Here is a 24,945-nt window from a genome sequence, read left to right as displayed (position 1 = left end):
CAAGTATAAGAGTGTTTATACCATTAGAAAGTTGTAGGTGAATTGGCTAAATTAATATTTATGAAGTTATAGTTTTGCTTGAACTATTTGTTAACCCATATTTCATCATTCGTACAGAGTAGCCTACATGGCATTGCATCGAAAGCAATTGCCAATAGGGGCCCCTAAACTTAGCTGTGCCTCGGGCCCCCGTGAGCCTTAATCAGGCCCTGCATTCAGCGTTTTATGTTACAGACGCTGGAATTGATTACCACCGCACTGCGCGTGTTATCAATAAAAGCATTCTGTAGCACATTCCTCAGTTGATTGTTTTGCGTTTCTTTCTTAATATATATTGCGTTGATTTTATACACTGAATAACAATACCAGCAACCAGCTCAGTGGCCGAGTGGTTTCGCCTTCGGCTCTGGTGCTGGTAGATCTGAGATCGATTCCAGGTCGGGTCAAACCGAAGACTTTAAAAACGGTACCGATTGTGTTCTATCCTGCGTAGCGCAGTGAGAATGAGTCGGGTAATAATGTGATAACATCGTAAACCTGATACAAATTAAAAATGAGCCCTGTCGCTAAAAGACCTTAGCTGTTGTAGAGCGACAATAAATAAAACCATAACATTATTATTATTAACAATACCAGCTCACCAGCTAAGTGGCCGAGTGGTTTCGCCTTCGGCTCTGGCGCTGGTAGATCTGAGATCGATTCCAGGTCGGGTCAAACCGAAGACTTTAAAAACGGTACCGATTGTGTTCTATCCTGCAAATCGCAGTGAGAATGAGTCGGGTAATAATGTGATAACATCGTAAACCTGATATAAATTAAAAATGAGCCCTGTCGCTAAAAGACCTTAGCTGTTGTAGAGCGACAATAAATAAAACCATAACATTAACAATACCAGCTCAGTGGCCGAGTGGTTTCGCCTTCGGCTCTGGTGCTGGTAGATCTGAGATCGATTCCAGGTCGGGTCAAACCGAAGACTTTAAAAACGGTACCGATTGTGTTCTATCCTGCATAGCGCAGTGAGAATGAGTCGGGTGATAATGTGATAACATCGTAAACCTGATATAAATTAAAATTAGCCCTGTCGCTAAAAGACCTCAGCTGTTGTAGAGCGACAATAAATAAAACCATAACATTATTATTATTAGTAAGTAACAATCACCAGCTAAGTGGCCGAGTGGTTTCGCCTTCGGCTCTGGCGCTGGTAGATCTGAGATCGATTCCAGGTCGGGTCAAACCGAAGACTTTAAAAACGGTACCGATTGTGTTCTATCCTGCAAATCGCAGTGAGAATGAGTCGGGTAATAATGTGATAACATCGTAAACCTGATATAAATTAAAAATGAGCCCTGTCGCTAAAAGACCTTAGCTGTTGTAGAGCGACAATAAATAAAACCATAACATTATTATTATTATTAGTAAGTAACAAGAGGTAAATGGTTTTCTCCTTTGGTTGGCTACTACTGTTATTATTGTTTATTTTATATTAAACGTCTGGAAATACAACACTGCCCCTTCGCGAAACTGCTTCCTTTGGATTTGTCCACAGCATCCACTTCGTACATATGACTTGCTACACCAATGCGACTATAATGTTCACGAAATCCTTGGCAAGAACATTATTGGTTAGAGAACGGGGTCTGTCTGAGGCCCGTCTTTCCACCAAGACAAATTGTAAGCCAGACCAACGTGTCTTAGAACTGATGTTGTTTACATATCTTCGATGTAAACAACTTGATAAATTAGTGCCCATTTTCCTGCTAGTGTAAATGACATGAGAATAGTTTTTCTCTCCAGATTCTTTCCCTCATAGACACAGTGCTGGTGATGGACGCAGTGCGGGTTATACGCTAGTTGTTTTATGGCGTTGCGGAAGAGTTCTCATCCGATTGTGATCAAATAATTGTACAACACATTATTAAAGGAGACATCGCCTCATATGTCGCAACTTTTCTATGTAAGTGCATTCATTAATTAGTTTGATGCAAAAGTTTCTCTTCGACATCTGAGATGAAAACTGAAGGAATTTTACAATGCAACAAAGTGGTAAAATTAGTAAGATTGAATAACATTATTCAAATAATACAAAAACAACAAACATGGTCAATGCAAACGTTTTCGACAAAACCATAAACCCTCATCATTTGCATGTCACAATATGTTGTTTATATAAAACCATTCAATCATTAAATGCATTGTCTTCTGTATATTTGAGACAACACAGGGTGAGGCTGTAGGTATGCCGGTGTTGGACAAATTGTATTTCTCATTGCGACCAGTGCAGTACGAACAGCTCATGATCGAGAACAATGGCGCATTGTATCCAACCCTCAATACGAGTAGGGAACATAATGATGATGACGGTGAGCGTATTTGTCATGTGCAGGTTGCTGTAGCAGATGAGGTTTATTAACCAATCAGAAGGCAAGATCTATATCAGCTGATTGCAGTAGTGTAACTCATGCACGTTAGAAAGTAAATTAATAGAGTCTTTCGACGTCGCCAGCGTGGCCGATGGTTTAGGGCCGAGGGGCCAAAGAGCAGTCATTTGGATGGCGCGGTTTCGATTCCCAGCCCTGTCATTACTCTTTTTTCTTCTGTAATTACCTAACAATGTTCAAAGCAAGAGTTAAATCTCTGGCTGAATGCTATAAAGATCATAATGACTGCAGTCAGACGGTTCATCGAGAAAATTGTCCTTTGTAGCGTTTACTGGTTGAAACAAGCAACCTGCAAATTGCAAATACCCTGACTGTGATCAGGAACAGTGACGCCACAAGTAACTCAATTGCTGACAGGTCAATTAAAGACATTCCTCATAATCAAAGTTGATATGAATAAATTAAAATACAAAATTAATAACTATTAAAATTACAAGATAAAGGTACACTAGCATAAAATATTAAATCAATACTAAAATTTGATTAAAACCGTTTCATTTAGTTGTTTTCAGACTAGTCCACTGTGATATTTCGTAACTTCGTCATCATCAAACTTAACTGCACTTAAAAAAAATTAACGTAAAAGGCTTTCCACACCTCTCATAACAATTCTTTGCTTAGAATGAAGGAAAGATTTCGTTTAAAATTTCAATTTGTTGAGAAACCTCAAGAACAAAACAACTTCAGCGAATTGTAATGGAAGATACTTATTAAGAAATATGATTCAAAGATATTTATCAGAAGTATAATCTTTAATTGTGACAATATAATGATGGAGCAATGATATCAGAACCTCTTATTTCATATGTGTGCATTGTGCCACCAGGTTATGCGTCAATTCAAAGCGGAAAATTCAAGGCGGTCAGTTCAAAGCCGATAATTTATTTACGATAAAGACAATAACCCTAATCCTAATATTAACCCAGGGATCTCTGAAGAGCAGAGATTTCTTCTTTAGAGATCCCTGCCTTAAAATTTCGTCTTTGAATTGTCGGCTTTGAATTTTCGTGATACCGTGCAACCAGCGTGAAGATATTTAAATTAAGAAGATATTTGTTTGAACTTGTTCCTTTGTTTCTGTACAACAATGAAATTGTTGTAACAATTATTCGCTCATAGATTGGTGCTCAGTTGAAGCACAATTTTGAGATCAGACCGATTAGAACAACACAAAAATGAGAAAGCTCAGGTATGACGCCACCATTGGTCGTGTCCATAACTGATTGTTCTGTCACAATAATTGGATGACTAGTTTCTTCTATTACTGGATCCATCGTCATTGTAGGAAACGTGGCGCGATTTGTCGTCCTGGAAGGATGTGTAGAAACGGTAGAGGTGATCACATGAGGCGCTGAAGTCACCGGTGCTACCACACTGCAGTTGAGAGGTTCCTCCACGTATGGAACATCCACTTTTATGGCCGGTAAATAATAGTTTGTCTGGAAAAAAAAATAAATAAATAAATTTAAAGCCGTTTCTCAAATAATCAAAAACCTCATTTATTAGCAATGTGTGGTTTGGTTACTTCCTTGGCTTGTTTATAAAGCAGTAAGAAGGCTCGTATCTTAAAGGCATAGCAGGATTGGTATCACTAGTTTATTCTTTTTTCAGACTCTTGCAGCAGTTGCAGAGTCTGGCACAAAACGGGAGAGAATGGACAAGTATGGATTTTGCGAGAAGAAATAGTTTTATTATCTCAAAAGTAATGGCCAGTAAAGCATTTTATCTAATCCCCACTTACTCCGGGTATGAAGCCCAGATGACCGGCGCAATATTGAATTCGAGGCATATCGCGTAAATCGACGCTCAATTGATCAGCCGTCTCTTCATTCCATTCCATCTGAAGAACAATTTGATGACAATAAAATGAACGTAGTTTCGATTATTTCATTCTCGAATGTCACTTCCTTTATTGTATTTTCAAAATTATCTTATATGAAAGTTTACGAGTCCATGTATTTTACCAGCCTTCCCTGTGGTTACTTTAAGTATCTATTTGATTGTGAAGCTTTAATGTTCACTCTGTTGCTGCACAAACGTATAAGAACAAGTAACAACTGGATACCACCACAGACAGACGATTGATAACAACTTGACGCGAGTGGTTTCCAATTATTATCTTTCATTCTTACTTCATGTTGCTTTATGTGTCACTCTCGGCCCGCGGTCCACATCCGGCCCGCGATGTAACATTTTTGGCCCGCAGGATGGTATTAAATTCCTTTTAAATCTTGCCCGCCGATATGATTCATCATAAACAACTTCAAGTTTTAATGAATAATAAACTGTCATGACTAAAATGAACAATAATGAAGTTATACGTGATTAAAACTTTATAAATGTTTAGTTTATAAATACTGTACAGTGCATGTTTGCACCAGCCAAAGTCCTCAACATGCTTCATCAAGTTAATGTTTGGACAATAATTTATTGTTTACGTAATAATCGATCAAAGGACATTCTGGGTAGATAAATGAGAAGCCAAGTATCGGGGTTAAACTTAGCGTTACAAATGCGCAAAGTAAACTTTCATGTAGGTTTTTCCTTGCTTTTTAGATGTGTTTTTCTTTTTAGATGTGTTTTTCTTTTTAGATGTGTTTTTCATGTTTGTGTTTTTCGGTTTTAGTTTGAATATTGTTTTCTTTCGCTGCTCTGAAAAGGCTGTACTGAAAGCCATAAGCAACCAGTACAACTGATATTTTTCTTTATTTAATTGCCCTATCTTGACTTTAGATGACTTGACCAGAGTTTACTTTTTTAAACTTTAATCATGTTTCGGTAAATGCGCATTGCGCAACCAATATGCTCAAAATTGCTGGCAAAACCACCTATTTATTGCAAAGTCGGAAGTTCCTTGAAATAATTAATTAAACTACCATTCAACGTTTTATAGGCAGAGAAAACTTTTTCTCAAACCATAGAAAATTTCATTATCAGATCACCGCTTCAATGCGTGATGGAAATCTACAGATAAATCTGCATCAAGCATTGCAGAGTGCAAAAAACAGTGTTGCAGAACGCGTTTTCGAATATTAAATTCTCACTGATGAGAATTTAATATTCGAAAACGCGTTCTGCAACACTGTTTTTTGCACTCTGCAATGCTTGATGCAGATTTATCTGTAGATTTCCATCACGCATTGAAGCGGTGATCTGATAATGAAATTTTCTACGGTTTGAGAAAAAGTTTTCTCTGCCTATAAAACGTTGAATGGTAGTTTAATTAATTATTTCTGAAAGTTCCTTGGTTTCATATTATCCTTGAAATAAATTTTGCAATAAAGTCATTTATTCTTATTGTTTAATTGAGAAGAATTTAGCTATTTCCTGACGAGGGCAGAAAGTCTTTCCGAAAACGTTCGAAGGTAATATCTTGTTATTTTGTTAGTTTTATGTTTTACAATTATGCAATTCAATCCTATCAAGCTGTTTTCAATCATCTTGCTATGGTATTCAAGAATTATTTTCTACCAAAGCTATACAACTGGATACAGTGAGGGGAAGTTTTCTCATAACTTGAAGCCGCAGTAGCTTACCTTAATCTAAATTTTGGTGAGATATTTGTGGATTAAAGGAAAAAAAGAATATAAATTTTGGCATAATTTCAAACTTGTCAAGTTTACCAAACTGGCATTTTTTGTAGTTTAGCATACAATGGAAAATTTAACTTTTAAGTTTTGCCTATTGCTCACTCACCGAATTCAAGTAATGTCCATAAGTTTGACCACTGATGTCTTCAGGAGCAGTGATGACGTAATCATCGAGGTCGTCGTATATTGATGCCGGGTTGACCAGACCTCTGAGATAGTGATTTGATAATTTAGTAACAAACAGGAAAGACTTAAGAAAGTAAAAAAGACTGGCAACAATTTCATAATGAAAAGTGATCAAGTTTTGTTTTGGAAAAGTTTCACAACCGAAAATTTTGCAAGTTGTTAAGTTTTTTAAATTTGCAATAACAATAAAAAAATAAATCCTAGCAATACCGATAATACTATTATCCCTATAGAAGCGAATCATAACGTGGTGTTATGTGGAGGAAACACATTTTGGGAAAGATCTTTGTATGACCTCACAAGTGGCATTCTAACTACTGCCTTTGCTTGAGTCCTACAGCATGGCTGTTGTGAGTTTATGAGGACGTCATCATAGTAATTTGACTTCATACATTGTTAACATTGATTGTAATCGTAATGACTCTGTCTGCTGATTGCGCTTTTTTCAGTTCTAGTATTCTTAGTTGGAGGAGGATTATGTTATTTCATTCTGCTTCGCCTGCTTCCTGACCGACATATGATCATGGAACTTGTCAGGAATCGAAGCTTCACCCTCACCAACGGCAACTCACGGCGAAGCAGATTGGGACGCCTGAAAACGGCGCCCCACAAGGAACGGTCCTGGCTCCACTTCTTTGTAACATCTACCCCCATGACCTGCCAACCACGGTCTCCGCAAAATACGCTTATGCGGACGATCTGGCAATTCTCCACTCCACAAATTCGTGGGAAAACCTAGAAGACACCTTGAGCATAAAACCCTTTCAGCTTGTCTCCAGAAATAGCGACTGATACTCAGCAAAACCAAAACTGCAGCAGCACCTATCCATCTACATAACCGGGAAGCTGATCGTGAGCTAAATGACCTGATTAACGGAAAACCACTGTCCTTCTGCTCCGTAGGCCTACCAAAATACCTTGTGACATACACATCGCTCACATACCGCCAATATTTGGTGTTAGTGAAGCTTACAGCGCAAGTCGTCTCGGCTTATAAATGGTTGTCATTGTTTCGCAAATAAAACAGGATGTCATCTGACAGTGGTCTTATCAGGAATTCAAAAGAACGGGATTTCCAACTAGACTACATTAACTGCCAAGAAGGGTAGGCACTTTAACGTAGTACACTCTTCGAAAAACCTACACTCAAATCAGCTGACTTCATTCATGTGACTCAACACGTGATTATCTGGTCGTCTTTATCGAAAAATTTTGATACAAAGAAATTTAACTGAATGCATCCCCACAACCTGCGTGGCCGAATGGGCTAGGGCAAAGGAGTAGTAATTTCGATTGCGTGGTTCGATTCCCACCTTCTGCTAATACTATTTTTTCTTCTGCAACTGAACTGAGTGGAAGAAGAATCTTAATGACTGCAATCAATGGAGTTAATAAGGAAAATTGTGACTGAAATACCAGTGATGTCATATACGTCACGCATGATTGCGTTGTGGAATTTGGACAGTGCACTATGTTAAAGTGCCTACCGCCAAGAAGAGGGTGCTTTAAGAAAAAGAGTTGCCAAATGTTTTTTAAATTGCAAGCAGAAATGCTATTTCAAAACCGTCCGAATCTTCTCCATTCAAAATAAGTTAAAAATTTCAGGTTAAACAAATTAGTTCAAACCAATTTATAATCAACTCATCTTCCAATATTTGTGAGTTTACTTTTAAAAAGAAACAAGCTTGAAACTATTTGTCTCAGCCTTTGAAACTAAAAATATCAGAAAATAAGAACTACGCTTAAAGTGTATAAAGTATCATGTATGTGTCAAAATATCAATATTGTAATTTCTTTCTAGTTTCAGTCCTGTATTTAGATTGAATTTGAAACATCATTATACTTTGACAAGTGTGGTTGCATGGGACAATTGCTTTAAAATAACTTTGGAATGGTATGTGCAAGGCTTGGGCTACAACTACTGATGTAAACTAACACTTTTCACGAAATGTTTGAACGACATCAGGCAACACTAAAATTTAATAGACTTTCTTCTTGGCAGGTAATTAACACTAGGCTACTAGAAGTAATTGAGCCTTCTTAAGACACTTACTCCATTGCTTCGATTCCGAAGTATTTTTCTAAGGAACTTTTGAGAGGAGCTGTTTGACAAAAGGACAATGGAATCTTGGGGTAGTAGAACACAAAGCCAAAGCACATCTCCCTGGTAGTCTGAAGTCCTCCCTGAAAAAAGCAATATAAGTTAAACCAGCAGAAGGTGCATTTTAGTTTGCAAAAGTAGCAATGTAGACGACAAAACAGACAACAGCACATAATACATACTTTACAAGAATACGTGTACAGTAGAATTTGTCACCTCAAAGAAACTATAAGTGACGAATTAGGCGAACTGACAAAATACGTAAACAGGTTGAAACCATTACAGCTAGTAGACATGGATGATTTGTTGTTGACGCAGTTAAAATGACTTATTTCTTGCTTCCACGTTATAGGCATGCCCAAGATTATAAACGTGAAGCAAACAACTTGTGAACATTATAGTTGTTTATGAATGTCAGAACTACATGCACAGTCCATAGGATACTGCAAGCTGAGTTCTGTGCCATAAATACTGTGCTAGCTTATCAACTTAAAACATGAGAGTTGATATGTTAATTGCAACGCGACAAGTAAACAAGTTAATTGTGAGAGTTGATCTTAGTTGTTGTGGGTATGTTAAGTAACTGTAAATAAATAGTGATGGGTTTCCGACGTTTTTTTCGTAAAACAATTGTTCGTAAAGCATTTCTTCGTGCGTGCAATTGACCGTAATACTAATTGTTCGTAAAACAGTTACAATTCTTTACGAACAATTAATTAAGGTAGCGTATATACTAGAGATATGCTAGATGTGACGTGCTGTAGACGAGCAGACAGAGTGGAGAGCCCCTGATTCAGAATGGCAGCGAAAAAGGAAAGCCAAAACTTTTGTATGGTGTCCAGCTTTATTACAAAGATTATAGTGCACTTAACGCACAAGGGCAAGAAACTACTTATTGGAAATTTGAGCATTTTCAAAGGAAATGTCCTGCACGAGTAACAACAGGGGCGCCGAAACAATTTTTGACTGGGGGGCAGGACTATGAAAAAGGGCACTTTTGTTGCTGAAAGGCCAATTTTTTTAAAACTTTTAAGATAAGACATAGCGATAATGCTCATCTATCAGCTCACTATCGAGTAATGATACAAGTGTCCGGCATACGAAGAAGGACATCATGCTATGTTATAATGATGTAACCTACTGTGTTGCAGAATTTGTGCTGTGAATATTATTTTGAGCATTTGATTGAAAGCTTTTGATTAACGATTCAAAAATATTTTCATTGTCGAATATCTCAAAAACTAGAGCCAATTCGAAAAAAACAAGTGCATTTTCGGAATCAGGGGCCTTGAAATACTTTAAAATGACTCTCACCTTTATTTTTGCCAAATTTTTTTGTTGGCCTGTGTTATAGTTAGGCTAAAAGCGAATGGCAGAAATTGTTATATTGCAAAATGTGCAGTAGCTTACATGACTTTAAAAAAGCACCATTGCCCCTTGTCCCTCCATGATGCTCCCCTTGCCCCCGCTTCCGGCGCCCCTGAGTAACAACTGAAAAATTGTTCACAAACATTTGACCTATCACCTGTTTACGAACAATTCACTATACGAACAATTGATGTATACGAAGAAATGATTTACGAAGAATTGTTTTACGAAGAATTAATTTTACGAACAACTGTTTACGAACAATTCACCTATGCAGAACAATGACAGAACAATGACAAAAGTTACCAACAACAACAAAAACAAATTATGAACCCGATTTAATGTCAATGCTAAAGTTCCATTGAGTTTGGAGGAAGAGCGTCACTTTTGTTTGTGTATTTGTTTTCTCAGTGTTTGCAGTCTTTTCGTGTTCTTGTTCACGTTGTTACTGCATGTGTTTGCTGTTCTCGTTTGTGTTGGTCATGTCGGCATAATTTTCAACCAGTGTTGGTGTTCCGTACGACCGTACAAGACTGTCAACTGTTTTGCAAGAAATTTATTAGTTTCGAAAATTCAAATCACAAAAATTTAGAGTTTGTCTTTCTGCAATTCTTTTTCGAATATCAGCTGTTCATCCAAGCAGGGCCAGATGTCGCAATGAGGAAACTGAAAGTGAAGAAATTCTTGTTGTGTTGTCTATTGCATCACTATATAGTTTCATTTGTTAATGTATAAGTATTCCGTAGCTCAAAAAGGTTGCAAAACACCGATGTAAGCTATTTGCAACTGACCGATGTAAATTCGTCTCGAACTCCCTTTGTCTTATAGTTGCAGACTGCTTGCAGGCTATCTCCCGGGAGAATGGTTCGCTCCTCAGACAATGCACGAACTTCTTGGTAATTGAAATCATACGCTTCATCTTTGACCAAATATGGAAGTTCGGTGGTATCCCTGAAATCCAAAGAGCAATGACGTCATCAATGACGCAGCTGCAATGTCATGATGTCATTTCTGTCACTCCTCTTGCTAGTTTTACGTGTATAACTAACAAGCTTTACGTTGAAAATCTAGCAAAACGCAATTTACCCAGAACACCACTTTATCTGGGTAGTTTATAATAAAATCAACTCCACTAAATATAACTCAGTAGGACCACTGACTGATGGTAAAATATTGATTAAAAATTGCATCTATGCAAACTCCCAGTGTCACTTCTAAACATTTGTAAAGCATTTCGATCTTTTAGTGTCATGCACTTCCATTGTGTTTGCCTGTAGCTGTTTTTTTTACTATTGGGAAGCTCTGTTGAAAAGGAATATTACGAAATCCAATAGAGGTTGTGGGCTTATAAGGATTATTGCATTTAAAAAATAAATATCATCAATGTAATTAACCATCAATGAAATTAAACAGATAGCCACTCTGCTTACAAACTCCCTTCTGCTCCTCAACAATGCTAGCTATTACGCAACAGTGTCTAGCGGCCTCACCTGATGTGCCTTACTGTCATCCCCTGCGCCAGCAAGTGGCTGTGAAGGATGACGCTGAATACATTGATGTGGTCAACTTTACCAAACCCCATGGCCTGCAAATATGAAACATCCAGCACTGAAGAAGGAAGTAACACGCTCATTACATGAAAAGGAGCTTTTTAAACTGCAGAAGAAAACTAGCTTTATGACGTCTTAGCAGTAATTATGACGTCTCAGCAGTAATTATGACGTCCCAGCAATAAAAGTTGCAATCAAATGTGCATCCGTCAAAATTATCAAACTTCTCACAGCTGACAAACATTCTTCAGAACAATCCCCATAGTCGTAAAAGGATTCCGTGTTCGGTGGAATGATGTGTTGGATCGCATTGACGTTGTGCCCAGCCTCGATAACTCCCGCATCGTATCGACGAAGTTGCTCGGTGTAAGTGAAGCGAAGTCCAGAAGAATCGATCGTTCCTGAAACCGACGCCAGTTTTTTACCGAATGTTTTTAAAAGTTTTGAAAGTAATACGATATTACAGTTACAGTATATTTACAGTAACTTTTATTACAGTTACAGGACAAGGCTTGTTGTGTTATATTTTCTGTGTTCTGTTAGGTTGATCATTGGTCAATTCTTCGTTTATGTATTGCGCATTGTATTATAATTGTAACGTTATAAACATTTTTTATTATTTTACCCGATTTTTCTTCAGGATTGTCGTAATGCAGTTCAATTATGATGTAGTTTGGAGAGTCTTCTTCACCAAGGGGAAACCCCGTATGAGTGGGGTAATAAAACGCCTAAAACGAGAAAATTGATGGAAAAACGTCATGTTAAAAGTTATTTACGAAGACACAAGCATCATGAACAGAATTGTTTATACCTTATGTTGCAACAAAGCATGACGCGGCGCAAGAATGACATCACAAATTCCTTTTTTAGGGTCGATTTATTTTACAAACAATCTTTTCGAAATAATAATAATAACAACATCTATATAGCGCCACATCCACAGTGCAAACTATGCTCTTGGGCGCTGTACATGACAATAGTGATAAATAATACGGTAATGTTCACCGAAATAGAACGTTTTCAAGCGAGTTTTGAATTTATGTAAACTTTCAACTTCTTTTACACAAATCGGCAAACTAAAGTAAAGAACGAAAGTAACAAACCCAGCACTTACCCCTCCCCCAATGGCCCAAGCGTGGAAGGCCGCAGTGCAACTCTGGAAGTCAGGGGGCATGTCACTACCCCAGCAGCGTGTGTTTGTTCCAACGCTCTCATTTTCCTGGAAAGTTGGAATTCAAAACGTGACGTCACAATATGAAAGGGTTGGGTTTTGCTTTTTTAACCTAAAACTACAAAAAAATAGCCGAACATTCTTATATCTAGAAACGTTTATGACAATGTTTATGACTCACAATGATGGTATTTGTGCACTGATAAACGACCATATGGTGGACGAAGCGCTCATTGCCTGGTGTTATGATGGGCTCGACCTGCAAAACAACATCTATTCAACTTTCAACAAACTAAATATATCCCGAAGTTTTGTTTCAGTTGATTACGCAGTTGAAGAGTGCCCAAGTTCTAGGGCACACAATTGTGTCGTCATAATGGATATAAATGTGAAGATTATTTTGTTTATCACTTGTAATAGAACTTACACAAGTCTTGAAAGAAATAGAAAACAATTCATCTCAATGTCAGTAATTTGAAGCGAACATACAAATACTTGCACCACATGATATTTACATCCAGCGCAGTGTTCACTGACGACACAAGAGGATTGTTCTCATCTCACCTTGACAACATGTTGCTTGGTGGTGAATGTCGGGAGCTTGAACAATCTACAGTTGTAATAAGTTTTCTCCGATGGAATCTCAAAATCCGAGTTCAAAAGGTCAAGTGTCAAATGGGTTTCGCCTTCGGGAAATACAACTTCCTCTCCTGGCTGTGCATCCACGAGAATCAAACTTTTAGTTCCTTGGTAATAGAAATGTGATTCGTTAGTGAGACAGTCTGAGCTTTAATGCAATTTGTAAATGTTGAAATTTTGTCTCACCTCTGTTAGTATAGTGATAATCGGAGCCTTCAAGATCTTCTCCTGTTGGATCTGCGTCTCCAAAAGCGTAAATTATCTTCATTGTGTCTTTCTAAATGAAGAAAAATATTAAAAATCTAATTGTGACATTTCAATCTTCACAATCATGTAGACTTCTGCCTTGAAACTAAAACAGATTCAAACAATCTTATAAGTTTATGGATCACAAAGCACTGGTCACAGCGGTAAACCATAATCTCTTCGTGGGAAAATTGTAACATAAAGTTCCCGGATCCGTTCGTCTGTATGTAATGACCGACCAATCACCCTTCTGAAAACGTCTATTCGAGAATTGTACTTCTGTAAAAAATAGCCCACTGGCTGTCGAAATTGGAGTGCAACGCGATACACCACTAAAACTTGTCACTACAATGCAAATTACTGAGATAAACACGGAAATTTTGTACAGCTGGCAAGTACTAAGCAAAATAGTTAAATATGCGACCAATCAAGCAACAAACAATTTTAAAATGACGAGAATAGATTGCAATATTTCAAATGCAGGTAAGCAGTTTCTGTGACGTACTAATGATAACCATTATGAAGCTATTCCAGCACCTGTTAGATTTGGCTTACATCTCGTAATTCAAGATTTAACGATGATGTAATGTTTCAACAGGTGTTCAAACGGTTGTGCAATTCAAGATTTAACGATGATGTAATGTTTCAGCAGGTGTGACAAAGGGTGATGCAATCTTTGCTTATTTCTAGCAACAGTCCATGACGTAAGACGTCAGGTTTAGTAGACAACGGTTCTATGTGACGTTTGATATGAAAATTGTCCGTAACAAGCACTCACAGTGATATCTCAAAACACTTACAATGACATCACAAAACACTCACAGTAATATCACAAAGCACTCACAGTGATATCACAAAACACTCACAGTAATATCACAAAGCATTCACAGTGATATCACAAAGCACTGACAGTGATATCACAAAGCACTCACAGTAACATCACAAAGCACTCACAGTGATATCACAAAGCACTGACAGTGATATCACAAAGCACTCACAGTGATATCACAAAACACTCACAGTTATAGGAAGATCGTATCCCGGCTCACAAGAGGCAAGCTGTCTTCTGTACTTGATCATTGTCCATCCATCCCTCTCCTCTCCTGCAAGCAATTCCACATTCTTTTGGGGATCTTTGGGGGGGTACCCATTGTGATCCGTCCCATATCGATCCTGAGATGAAAACAACAACAAATTGTCTTCAGAAATGTCTGATGCCTCCTTTGTTCGTTGGTTTAATCTGCTACCAACTCGTTCCAACTCGTTTACCTTTATTGCAAACCAAACCTGACCAATATGAAATCTAACGTCTTCTTACGGTGATAGACGCATTTCCATTTTTCACCCATCCCACCACGATGTCTGACTCTTGCATGCCCCCGTTCGGAGAGATCCCCATTCCCACCCATCCTGTTGTGTTAATGTGAAGCTGAAAAATAAAAATATTTTTAGTAAAAGTAAGTTTGTGTGAAACTAAACTTTCTGAATGTTAGATCTCAAATTCACAAAGATCCTTTAAGAATTGCTTGCGCTCATTTGATACAAAATCGTTTAAAGCTAAACTTCAAAGAAACCTTAAAATACATCAAGAGCTGCATGATGTTGAAGAATAAGTTCATGCTCTCTCACCAGGAATTGAACCAATAACCATCTCATTACCTCAAAAGTGATATTGGATTCTCCAGCTTTCCAGTATAACTTCACCATGGAATTCGGATCCAATATTGCGGAGGTGGTGTAAGTTTCGGTTGGGGGGATATCCCCGGCGACAATGCTTACCAAGCACAAAGCTAAAGCTAAATTTAACATGGTGGTTTTCCAACTAATAAACAAATTCTGTAAAAAGTTATTTTCTTTTTGAAAAATTTTAAACCGGCTGCTTTGGATTAGAAGTTTCTCAAACTTCTAGGTATCTTCCAAAACAAAACTTCTTCAATAAACTTTTCGTCAAATCTTCTTATGACATCACCGATCGTCGTCGTCGTCGTTCGTATGAAAGATGTTGCAGTTGAATTAGAAGGGTGGCGTTGTGTGATAAATAATTTAAAAAAAGTAGAGACTATCACACTAAATCGGCAGATTTAAGTTTATTAAGTAGAGCTATAGCTGCACAAGCTAACCCTAACCCCGAGAGAGACTTCTAGCTAGAAGGTCATTGATCTTGTCAGAATAAATGAAACAATTTGTGATTGCACAATCCTTGATCATAAAGGATTACGTCATGACCGAACGATGATCCACAAACTCCAAAGCAATAAAGTTCAGTCTCCTGCTTGAGATGGCGCCGTGGTCGCCTGCAAAATGCTTTTTTTTTTTGCATAATTTTTCTTGCTCTTTTTGCTCGCCCACCACATTGGTGGCATTGGGCAAGCAGGGTTATCAAAGTTCCAAACCTGTTTTGGTGCGTGCTCTCTTTACTGACTTTGGTACTTTTCATTTCTAATAAAGAACGGCTGGAATAGTGAAGCTTCGTTTTTAAGATGACTCAGATTGTACGATATCAGTGTATGAGGTAAAATGCGCCTTGTTCGAGATAAGGAGTAGGCTAATAATTAATTTGACTTTAACCAACCCATCGGTGCCAACTGGTGGGGCAAGAAGAAAAGTTGCAATGGCTTATAACAAGATGGTTTTTATCAACTCACCCAAAGTTCTTTGACGTTTGCCCAATCAATAAGATTAATTAAAAGATTCTCAAGTTATTGAAAACAGAATATTTGTAATACTGATTTGTAATCAGATGATAGCTTTAAACAAATTTCAAGCAGTTATTACAATTTATCACAAACAGATGACTGATAATAACTTGACAGGATTGCTTTATAGTATTGTAAAATTACTTCTCTCCCAAAACTACATCACAATGAACTTTGATGCAGCATCCTTGCGGCTTAAATGAACATTTTTGATATTTCCTCAACCATTGACCCTTCTCCTTTTTCCTGATCGACCACTGCACGACGCTACCAATTAGCGGGGCATGGATTATATAAGCCCGTGATGTTTTATGGCATGAAATCACTTGGTGCTTAGATTGCGATCACCCTTTACGCAAACAACTGTACAATTATTAACTACCAAAAGTTCATTTTGGCATGGGTGATCACACGAGACTCAGTGAGCTATCTCGCCCTGTGAGCCAATTGCCAGCCGTGGAAACAACCCAGAAGCAAGTTTTGATCTTTGCAAAACGGAAGTCATTATAATTTTAACGAAGAACAAGAACTACTTGCAAATGATTCATAGCTTACAGGTTGGCAACTTATTCGCACACATGCGGTCGTTGAGGAGATCTTGCGCTTGCAACCAATCAAATCCTCTTGCTCTAAAACCTCAAAGAAGACATTCTCAAGATGGAAACAACTAAGGGACTGAAAAACAGGGAAATATCAGCGGAAAATTTAATAAAAATAAAGTTTTCCCAAAATTCAGAAGTTGACTTTAAAAGAGAATGGACTGGATGCAAATATATAATAATAATAATGTTAGTTTTTATATAGCGCTGTATCCATCGCAGAATACGTTGCTCCTCAGCGCTTTACAAAGCAGACATAATGTAATAATAGAACAAATGTTTTTTTTCAAATTTCAAAATCCTTTAGATTCGTAGCCAGTAAATTCATTTCGCGCTGCCATGGTTGAAAAGCCCTAGATTCGCCTGTCACGGTTGCATGACGGCCAATTGCCTCCACACGTGGTGATGAAGTCATCATCGGGGTTAATAACTTTTGAAATTGCATTTTTTTAAATCTGTAATAGTTCGCTATATTTATAATCCAGTTCCTGAGGTTGTAATGATTTAATACCCAACAGAAACGTGCCTTGTTGGGAGTTCAAGTCCTCAATGAAGGAAGCCGAATCAAGGTTACGCTTGTCTCTGTAGTTACGCTTGTCTCTGTAGTTCGGTGTTTTGATGAATAAGGGTATTCAGTGAATTCATCTGGTAATCGCCATAGCAATAGCACGTCATCCACAGAGTGTAGACTCCTCCATTTCACGTCATCCACAGAATGTAGACTCTCCATTTCATTTGACAAGGAAACAACTATTACCGGGATTTTGATTTTCTCTTTGTTTCACTGCTATGCAAAAGTTTAGTGCAGTTCTGAGTTTTAATCCTTGGAATAATTCCCCTCACATGAAGATTTTGCAGAGAAATTATGTTTGGTCCATTCCATGAGCCGACAGAGTTCACTTCAAAAAGCAATCAGTTGCTGTGCTCTACTCAGCAGTGTCCAGCTCGACCTTGGCCAACCGACCTCGTGTGTCGCGTCACAAGACGATGAGCGCATGACCGTTGTTGATCTAACAATGAAAACAAACAAACAGTGCTCGTGATGGCAAAGACAAACATTGCAACAGCTATTTGATCACAAGCAACGGAAATGTGAACATAAGTTATATTTTGAGACTTAGACACAAGTTAAAAATAGCCATATATGCTTATTAGGTTTGCTGATTTCTGAACTGTGTGCAGCAACGTTTACAGGGGTCCAAGGAATACTTTTGGACCAGGGATTATTTTAGTAGCCAAACACTTTTTAGGCAGCCCACAAAGTGAAAGAAAACACCGTGTATTCTTTAAAGCTGTTTTTTTTTTTTGTAGAGGAGCCGTATTTAGTGGACCCTGGCCTCTAATTGGTACGGAGCCAGAATCATCCTTTAAACGCCTAATAGAGTGCAAGGGTTGGAGTGTTACAAGTCTCGTGACAGCTTTAGCTTAGTTTTATTGCTGATACAAAAAACATAGCCGTCTGTCACACAGGGCCGTAGCCAGACCGCAGAGCAAGGGGGGGGGCAACTTTTTGTTAGGGGGGGCCAAAAAAATTTAAATGATTTTGGCATTTTAACCTCTTAAATACCGGCATCCACAAAAATTGCAATATATCAGATTAGTGTTAAGACCAACACTGGTCTCTTATTTTATCCGCAAGTTAAATCACGGCAACCATATTGCAATGACCAACATAACACAAAGCAATTGTTGACTTGTTGTATAAATAGCGGTACTTGTTATGAGCAAAAAGTTTAACTGGCTCGAAGAAGCTAGTGCCGAGGATTTTCATATATATGATTAAATTCCGCCTATAGGCTACACCCGTGAGCTAGTCTATTGCAATTGCAGTCGCGGATGTTTGGATGCAAACCGTCTCACAAACAAGTCTAAATCGATAGATTTCGATACAGAATGTTCAAAGGCCATAAGCACCAAGTTTGCCTGTCTTGGTTGTAACATGCTCCGTCTAGTGCAGGGGTTCTTAAACGGGGGTCCGTAGACCTCCCAGGGTTCCGCGGACTAGTTTTAGGGGGTCCATGAAGGCCCAATGGAAATCTTAGTGTATAATTCTAAAAATGGAATAAATTTTTCAAAAGAAAAGAGATTAAGTTCAAACAACGCTGATGATTTTCCTCCGGTCATTGCTACTGATTGCTTTTTACATCGCCATGCATTAGCATCGAAAACTCTCCCAACAAATTTGAAATAAATTTTGTCTGGTAGTGTGAAAATCGTTAATTTTATCAGAGCTCGTGCTTTGAACCATTGAATATTCAAGAGGTTATGTTAAGAAATGGGAGCGGAAAATGAAGTTCTCCTCTATCATACAGAAGTTCGCTGGCTGTCAAGAGGACAAGTTTGAAGCGCTTTTTCTTTTTTTCTTAGATACAAAAATATTGAACTCTCAAAGCAGTTTAACAGTGAAGAGTTTATTTAAGGGTTAGCTTACTTGGCGGATGTTTTTACTCACATGAAGGTAAAATATAGAACGATTTACCTCATATGAGGAAGGTCCTGCCGTTACAACTAGCTTTTCAGGACAAGTTATCTCTGTGGAAAAGGAGATTGGGGACTAACAACTATTCTAATTTCTCAACGTTGGAAGAATTTATGCTTCAAAATGGAACTGCAGTTTGCAATGCTCTACCATCTTCTCTGCACACAGACATGTGCAGACAAATTGGAAGCATTGCAAAACTCTTTCAGAGGTTACTGCTTAGCCGCAGAGGATATTAAAAATGCAGCATGGATAGTGGATACGTTACCCTTTCCTCGTTGAACTGGAATCTATCAGTGATGAGGACCTTGCAGAAGATGAGTTCATTGAACTAAGGGCAATGAAATCATTAAGAGTGTCCTTCAATTCAAAAAGTATTGGCGATTTGTGAAGTTCGTTGACGCAAGCATATCCTCTTTTGGTAAAGAGAGCCATGGTTGCTTTAATCCCTTTTGCGATTACATAGCCTATTTATGTGAGTCAGGATTCATCATTGGTAACTATCAAAACAAAGAGTCGAAACCGGTTGGGTGCAAAGGATGACATGCGTGTTGCCCTATCAAAGACGAAGTCACAATTTCATGTTCTTGTTGAAAACAAACAGCAGCATCCTTCACATTAATGAAATTAAATCGAAGATATTGAAAAACAATCTGCATTCGCTATTTTTTAAATTTAATAAAACGTAAATTTTGTTACCAATTCATATAAATTTTATGGCGTTATGTCTAATTCATGCTGATCAAAAAAGTTTCTCGGACTAGGCCGCAAAGAGGTCCACGCAAACCAAAATTATTTTTAAGGGGTCCGTGTTAAAAAAAAGTTTAAGAACCCCTGGTCTAGTGGGAGCGTCAACCCTTGTTAAAACTGAGAATCCACACTCACAAACGGCAGTGCTAGATCCAAATGTAGCAATATCTGCTGCAAGGTTGAACACTTCACAGATCAGAAAACTAGAAACAAAATTTATTTACACTGAGTCTGATTGGATTGAAGAGAAAAATTAAACACTGCTTAAAAAATTACGGGTTTATATTTTGTATGCGTTGTCTTCAAAAACCACTTGCTTTACCACTGCACATTTTGCGATTTATCACTGCACAAATTTGGTTTATCACTGCACAAATTTGGTTTATCACTGCACAAATTGGTTATCACTGACCCTTAGAATTAGGTATGGTACCGAGAATAGCGACAGCTGATATTAAATAGCCTAATTTGTACCGGTTTGTAGGCCTGCTGGAAAACCATTCCCTCTTTGTTAGGTTATCATTCTTTCCCAAAACATTTTCATTTTGCACAGTTTCTGACAAATTTTCTACCAACCTAACACGTGTTGGCCTTGGTTGAATTGAACATGTTGAGGTTGCCAAAGGAGGGGGTAGGGGGAGGGTAGCGAAATTGTTTAATCATCTTAGCTGTTAAATAAACAAAACAATTGTAGTTAATTGGGCCTAGGTTGGAGCTCTGCAACGGGAAAGATGGGCAAAATCATTATAATTGTAGCTGTTGCTCGAGAATGTTGAGATTTTTCCAGGGGGGCAAATTTTTTTTCAGGAGGGGCGAGGCCCCCCCCTGGCCCCCGGCTGGCTACGGGCCTGCTATCACAACATTGATTTTACTTTATATTGCAGGTAATCGGGCCAAACAATATCTCTGTTTGATGACGTAACAATGGGGTGCATTATTTATGTTTGCATTGTTGTTATAATTATGTGTGACATCACACAAGCGTCTACAATTCCAACCATTCATCACAAGAAAAAGGTAACTATAAGGTCTTATAAATGAGCTCGACCATCTCATAGCTGGTTGGGCTACTGTTGTCGAGTGGAAGCTTTGTATGCCAGGTAGTTGAAGATGTGAGCCTGTATGGAGGGCAAAAAAGCCAACTTTCGCCTCCACGCATGTCATTAAGTGTTTTACTTGTCCCAATGCCAACATTGTCTTAATATTGCAACTGGAAGTCAAAGATTCCGGGGGCAACCCTCGATGGGTTGCGGAACAAGAGAAGTGGTCTGACATTTCAGTGACCCCCATGGACTGATGGTTGACTAATGACCATACTTCTCCAACCCATGACTGAACCCGTTTGATGTTGTGAATTTCATCGCCATCCAACAACAGTGCCCGCTTGGCCAGTTCCAACTGTTATTTATTGTTACACGCATAATCGTCCATAGAAAAGAGGGTGTACAAGTGTGAACAATAAGTTATTTCAACTTTCCAATCACTGTGATGTTGTTCATTTGAAAATTGTGGAGTACGAGCAGGGCCTCCGTGAGAAATCACGACTGGTCGGGAAACAATACGAAAATTGGGCTAAAAAACGTTTTTCAGCGAAACAAAGTGTTTGAGTTTGTTGATACATTTGTTAATAAACTACTAACAGTTAGCGAATCCTTTGCAACATAGCGTATGCTGGTAGATTAAATTAGGTTTGTATGATTGAGCTGGTGAAGCGAAGTTGTTGGAGCGTTACGTCCCCAAAAAAATAAAATATTTTTTTAATTCGTAGGCTAGTTCCTACAACAACTTTAGCTTGCGGGTAGCCTACTCTTTCCAGCTTTAATAACTAACTTCAGTCACAAGCACGTTTCAACGTTCGCGTTTTGTCGCTTCTACCTTTTTCTCGACCTTTGCTATGTTGACGCGTATTGTTTTCGCTGGGATGGTCAGAAATAAAAACAACTGAATCGATGAGAAACATTTGAAGTAGCATCTGCAATGATTAAAAAATACTTGGAACTAGACATTTCATTCAAAATTTTGTTCATTTTAAGTTAATAAATTTTTATTTTAGTAAGTTAGTAAAAATGGGCCCAAGTAAAAATTGACAAAACGAAAAGCTGCTCGTTCTTTTTTTACAATATGTTATGCTAGGGGGAAAAGCTGCCCGACTTTTTCCCCTCTCGGAGCCCCTGAATACGAGATAGACGACACAACAGCGGTTGCTGTTTATGAGGGAACTGTTTTATTGCATAAAATTAATTAAACCAACTCTTCTAAGGTCGCACGAAAATAAATGTGGAATTCCTTTCGAAGCAACAGAATTCCTTATTCGCCTACAAAAGAATTCACCCCCATCGGATAACACCGCCACATATACCTAATTCTAAGGCGCAGTTATAACCAAAATAGTGCAGTGATGAAATCAATGTTTTTTAGCCGAATAATAAACAACGCACACAAAGCAGACTTTTTTTCAAACTAACCAATGTAAAATAATGTTTGTTTAAAGTTGTCTGATCTATGATGTAACAATGACCGTCTGAGCTTTCATGCGATCATTTACGCAGTGAACGTGAGACCACTTGCAGACAATGTCAAACTACCAAGCGCTTTGACTGACTTAAAAAAAATTTAAGCATTTTTTAATGTTTTTCATCTGTTTTAAAATTTACTCATCAAATTGCAACTTGATTTAAATCGCCTCTCCTCAATTTCACAAAAAAAATAAATTTGATATTTGCAAAGTAGTTTAAATGAAACTACAATGCATAGCAAGTAAAACCAAGAGCGAGATAACCGGAAAAGCCGCTTTTGCTTAAAGTTTGCAATTTCATAGTTTTCATGCCATATGGCATTATGTAACTGGTTTTTAAGAAAATGTGCAGTGATAAAAAAATCCTTAGAATTAGGTATTCCGCCACATCCTTCTTGTCATATTATATAACTAGGGATGCGAAACTTCATCCGCTTTTGGCTTATCCGCAACACTAGAAGGGTTACGTTTTTTTGTAATTTACAAAATATTTTACTTTTTATGGGTTATATAAGAAGAGTGAAGTTGGTTTTAAAATAATTTAAGGTTTTTAGTTGAAATGAAGCCTGCAGTAAAGCGTAAAAAAATGTCAAATTGGCAATTGACCCTTCTAATGTTGAAGGAACAACGGAGTTGCGCGTCCCGTAATGTACCGTCCCTATATATAACACGCGCCGAGGTACGCTTGTTTCCAAATTGCGTGATCTTTATCTAGGAAATGAAGCTATACAAGGAGAGGGAAGTAGCCTCGGGGGCTTGGGAGGCAATCGCTCATTAAAATTTTATCTTGCCCTTCAAAAAGGTTTTAATAGTCTACGATCACAACGTTTCAATGCCATTCACGTTGGATGACGCACAGTGGCGTAGTTAGGGAATGTGCCGCCGGCGGGCGAAGCCCGACGGCGTCCTCGCCAAAGACGACACCCAGCGGCGGAGGGTCTGGGGGGCCTCCTCCAGAAAATTTTGAAAAATTACTTTGGATTCGGTGCATTCTGAGAGCATTTTCAACAAAAATGTGGGTATAAATCCCTGAGTATAAATATTCCTGTAAAATGGTGCTGTCCGGTGGCATAGCAAAAGGACAAGATCTTGTTTTCTTGGGAATTTTTCGGTAACTTAATAAAGCTAAGTCTCTATGTTTTCTTGTTGCTAATTCCTGGCTGAGATATTTGAATGTTTGGTATTGGCAAAACTCGCTCTTTTAATGGAGTTTCGTTTAAAATTAGCCAAACTTTGTTTTAGGGACATAGAGACTGAAAACATCATTCTCAATATCGTAACGTCACATGCGTGCCAAAGGGGGGGGGGGGGTTGTAACCCCCAAACCCCTCCTCCCCCTTGGCTACGCCACTGTTTTGAACGTTGCCATTCTGTTTGCTTTTATTTTCCGTGTACTTTTGCATTATCAACAAAAAAAACAAAACGTCCTGTCTAAAAGTGCCGCCCGGGGCGGTCCGCCTCCCCTAGCTACGTCACTGATGACGCATGCCCTCGCAACAGTTGCCCCTGGAGTTTTCTTTGCAGCTGTAGCCTACAAGGCTTCATTTTCAGTCTGATATTTAAACTAACTTCACGTCACTGATAATAACCGGTCGATTGTTTTCGTTCCAGGAAGACAAAGCCTCCGGTGTTTCCTCACAAACACTCATCGCGGGACTGCGCTTCTTCAACAATGGTCCTGGACTGGAAAAAAAGGAAATTGCGCATCGCGTCGAATATTCCGGAATTAGCAACACAAGTGGAACGAAAGAAACCGCCGCGAAATGTCAAGACAGTCACCATTGCTCACTGGTCAATTACGTATTAGACGCAAACGGCTTTATTGCGTCATCTCAGCGCCCGAAGCATGACATGTGCTGGTACTTCCCCTACATGGGGGTCATAGGTTACCAGAGCAACTTTTACTTTCAGCACTTCTGCCTTGGGCGTGATTCCTCTCTGACCGTGCACTCGCCATCTTACTTCGATTACAATGTCACTTACAGAGGTTGCAAGAACACCGGCTACTACTTCTGGGTTCCGCGAGTCTCCGACCTCTATTTCCGCTTCCGCTCCAGGAACAACGATGACAGATTTAACGTCACGTTCGAAACACCGACACCTAGCGGAATGAAATCGACGAACTCGTCTGACTTCAAACGCTTTGCTCCACCAAGTGATGAGATGATTAAGAGTTCTGCAAATTCCACTTCATCCTGCGTGGATCACCACAACTGCTCTGTGGTTCATTACCTCTTCGATGCCAACGGTTCGTTTGTGACCCCACAATATCCCAAACATTACCCGCGGAATGCAAATATTTGCTGGTACTTCCCCAACAACAAGATGAGGAACAATGGATACAACTTTTCCATCGTCGACTTTTGCCTGGATGACCGCGCGACCCTGACAGTCAACTCGAATACATACGGGGGAGTGTTCGCGTCGTACTCGGGGTGCAAAAGGGGAGGGGGCGAGATTAGTGTTCCTTTGTACCCCGACTTGTATTTTAATTTCAAATCTAACGGAGCGGATCAACTTCGAGGGTTCAACATTTCCTTCGTTGCAACATAACATCCGGGTACAAGCGCAAGTCATCCAATCACACTGATTCATGGTTGTCACGTGTTGCTTGTTC

The 24,945-nt window shown here is 38.7% G+C and overlaps 2 protein-coding genes across 2 annotated transcripts; one reads left to right on the top strand and one right to left on the bottom strand.

Annotated features, from left to right (window-relative positions):
- Positions 1 to 1,841: 1,841 nt before the first annotated feature.
- LOC145777131 (DBH-like monooxygenase protein 1 homolog) lies at positions 1,842 to 15,112 on the bottom strand. The gene is made up of 15 exons (XM_082588428.1): positions 14,949 to 15,112; positions 14,608 to 14,718; positions 14,310 to 14,462; positions 13,230 to 13,320; positions 12,969 to 13,150; positions 12,586 to 12,663; positions 12,348 to 12,452; positions 11,859 to 11,961; positions 11,465 to 11,634; positions 11,174 to 11,268; positions 10,475 to 10,634; positions 8,268 to 8,398; positions 6,135 to 6,237; positions 4,180 to 4,278; positions 1,842 to 3,877 (listed from the first exon to the last, which is right to left on the bottom strand). The coding sequence occupies exons 1-15, from the start codon at positions 15,096 to 15,098 to the stop codon at positions 3,566 to 3,568; spliced, it is 2,043 nt and encodes a 680-aa protein (XP_082444554.1). The 5' UTR covers positions 15,099 to 15,112; the 3' UTR covers positions 1,842 to 3,565.
- Positions 15,113 to 20,701: 5,589 nt separating this feature from the next.
- On the top strand, positions 20,702 to 24,881 carry LOC145777010 (uncharacterized). Its single transcript, XM_082588278.1, has 2 exons — positions 20,702 to 20,830; positions 23,940 to 24,881. Exons 1-2 carry the CDS (start codon positions 20,738 to 20,740, stop codon positions 24,879 to 24,881), a joined length of 1,035 nt encoding a protein of 344 aa, XP_082444404.1. The 5' UTR covers positions 20,702 to 20,737.
- The last annotated feature ends 64 nt before the right edge of the window (positions 24,882 to 24,945 follow it).

The sequence above is a fragment of the Aplidium turbinatum genome, chromosome 9, assembly GCF_918807975.1.
Source record: "Aplidium turbinatum chromosome 9, kaAplTurb1.1, whole genome shotgun sequence".
Taxonomy (NCBI): Eukaryota; Metazoa; Chordata; class Ascidiacea; order Aplousobranchia; family Polyclinidae; genus Aplidium; species Aplidium turbinatum.
Note: the sequence above shows the minus strand (reverse complement) of the source record. Positions and strands in the feature narration are given on the sequence as shown.

Coding starts and splice junctions, on each gene's coding strand:
- LOC145777131 (XM_082588428.1), bottom strand. CDS start 15,098: ATGTTAAATTTAGCTTTAGCTTTGTGCTTGGTAAGCATTGTCGCCGGG. Junction 13,321..14,309: donor GATACGATCTTCCTATAACT/GTGAGTGTTTTG, acceptor TTCTTCATTTAG/AAAGACACAATGAAGATAAT. Junction 10,635..11,173: donor ATGACAGTAAGGCACATCAG/GTGAGGCCGCTA, acceptor TTTGGATTTCAG/GGATACCACCGAACTTCCAT.
- LOC145777010 (XM_082588278.1), top strand. CDS start 20,738: ATGGGGTGCATTATTTATGTTTGCATTGTTGTTATAATTATGTGTGAC. Junction 20,831..23,939: donor CCATTCATCACAAGAAAAAG/GTAACTATAAGG, acceptor TTTTCGTTCCAG/GAAGACAAAGCCTCCGGTGT.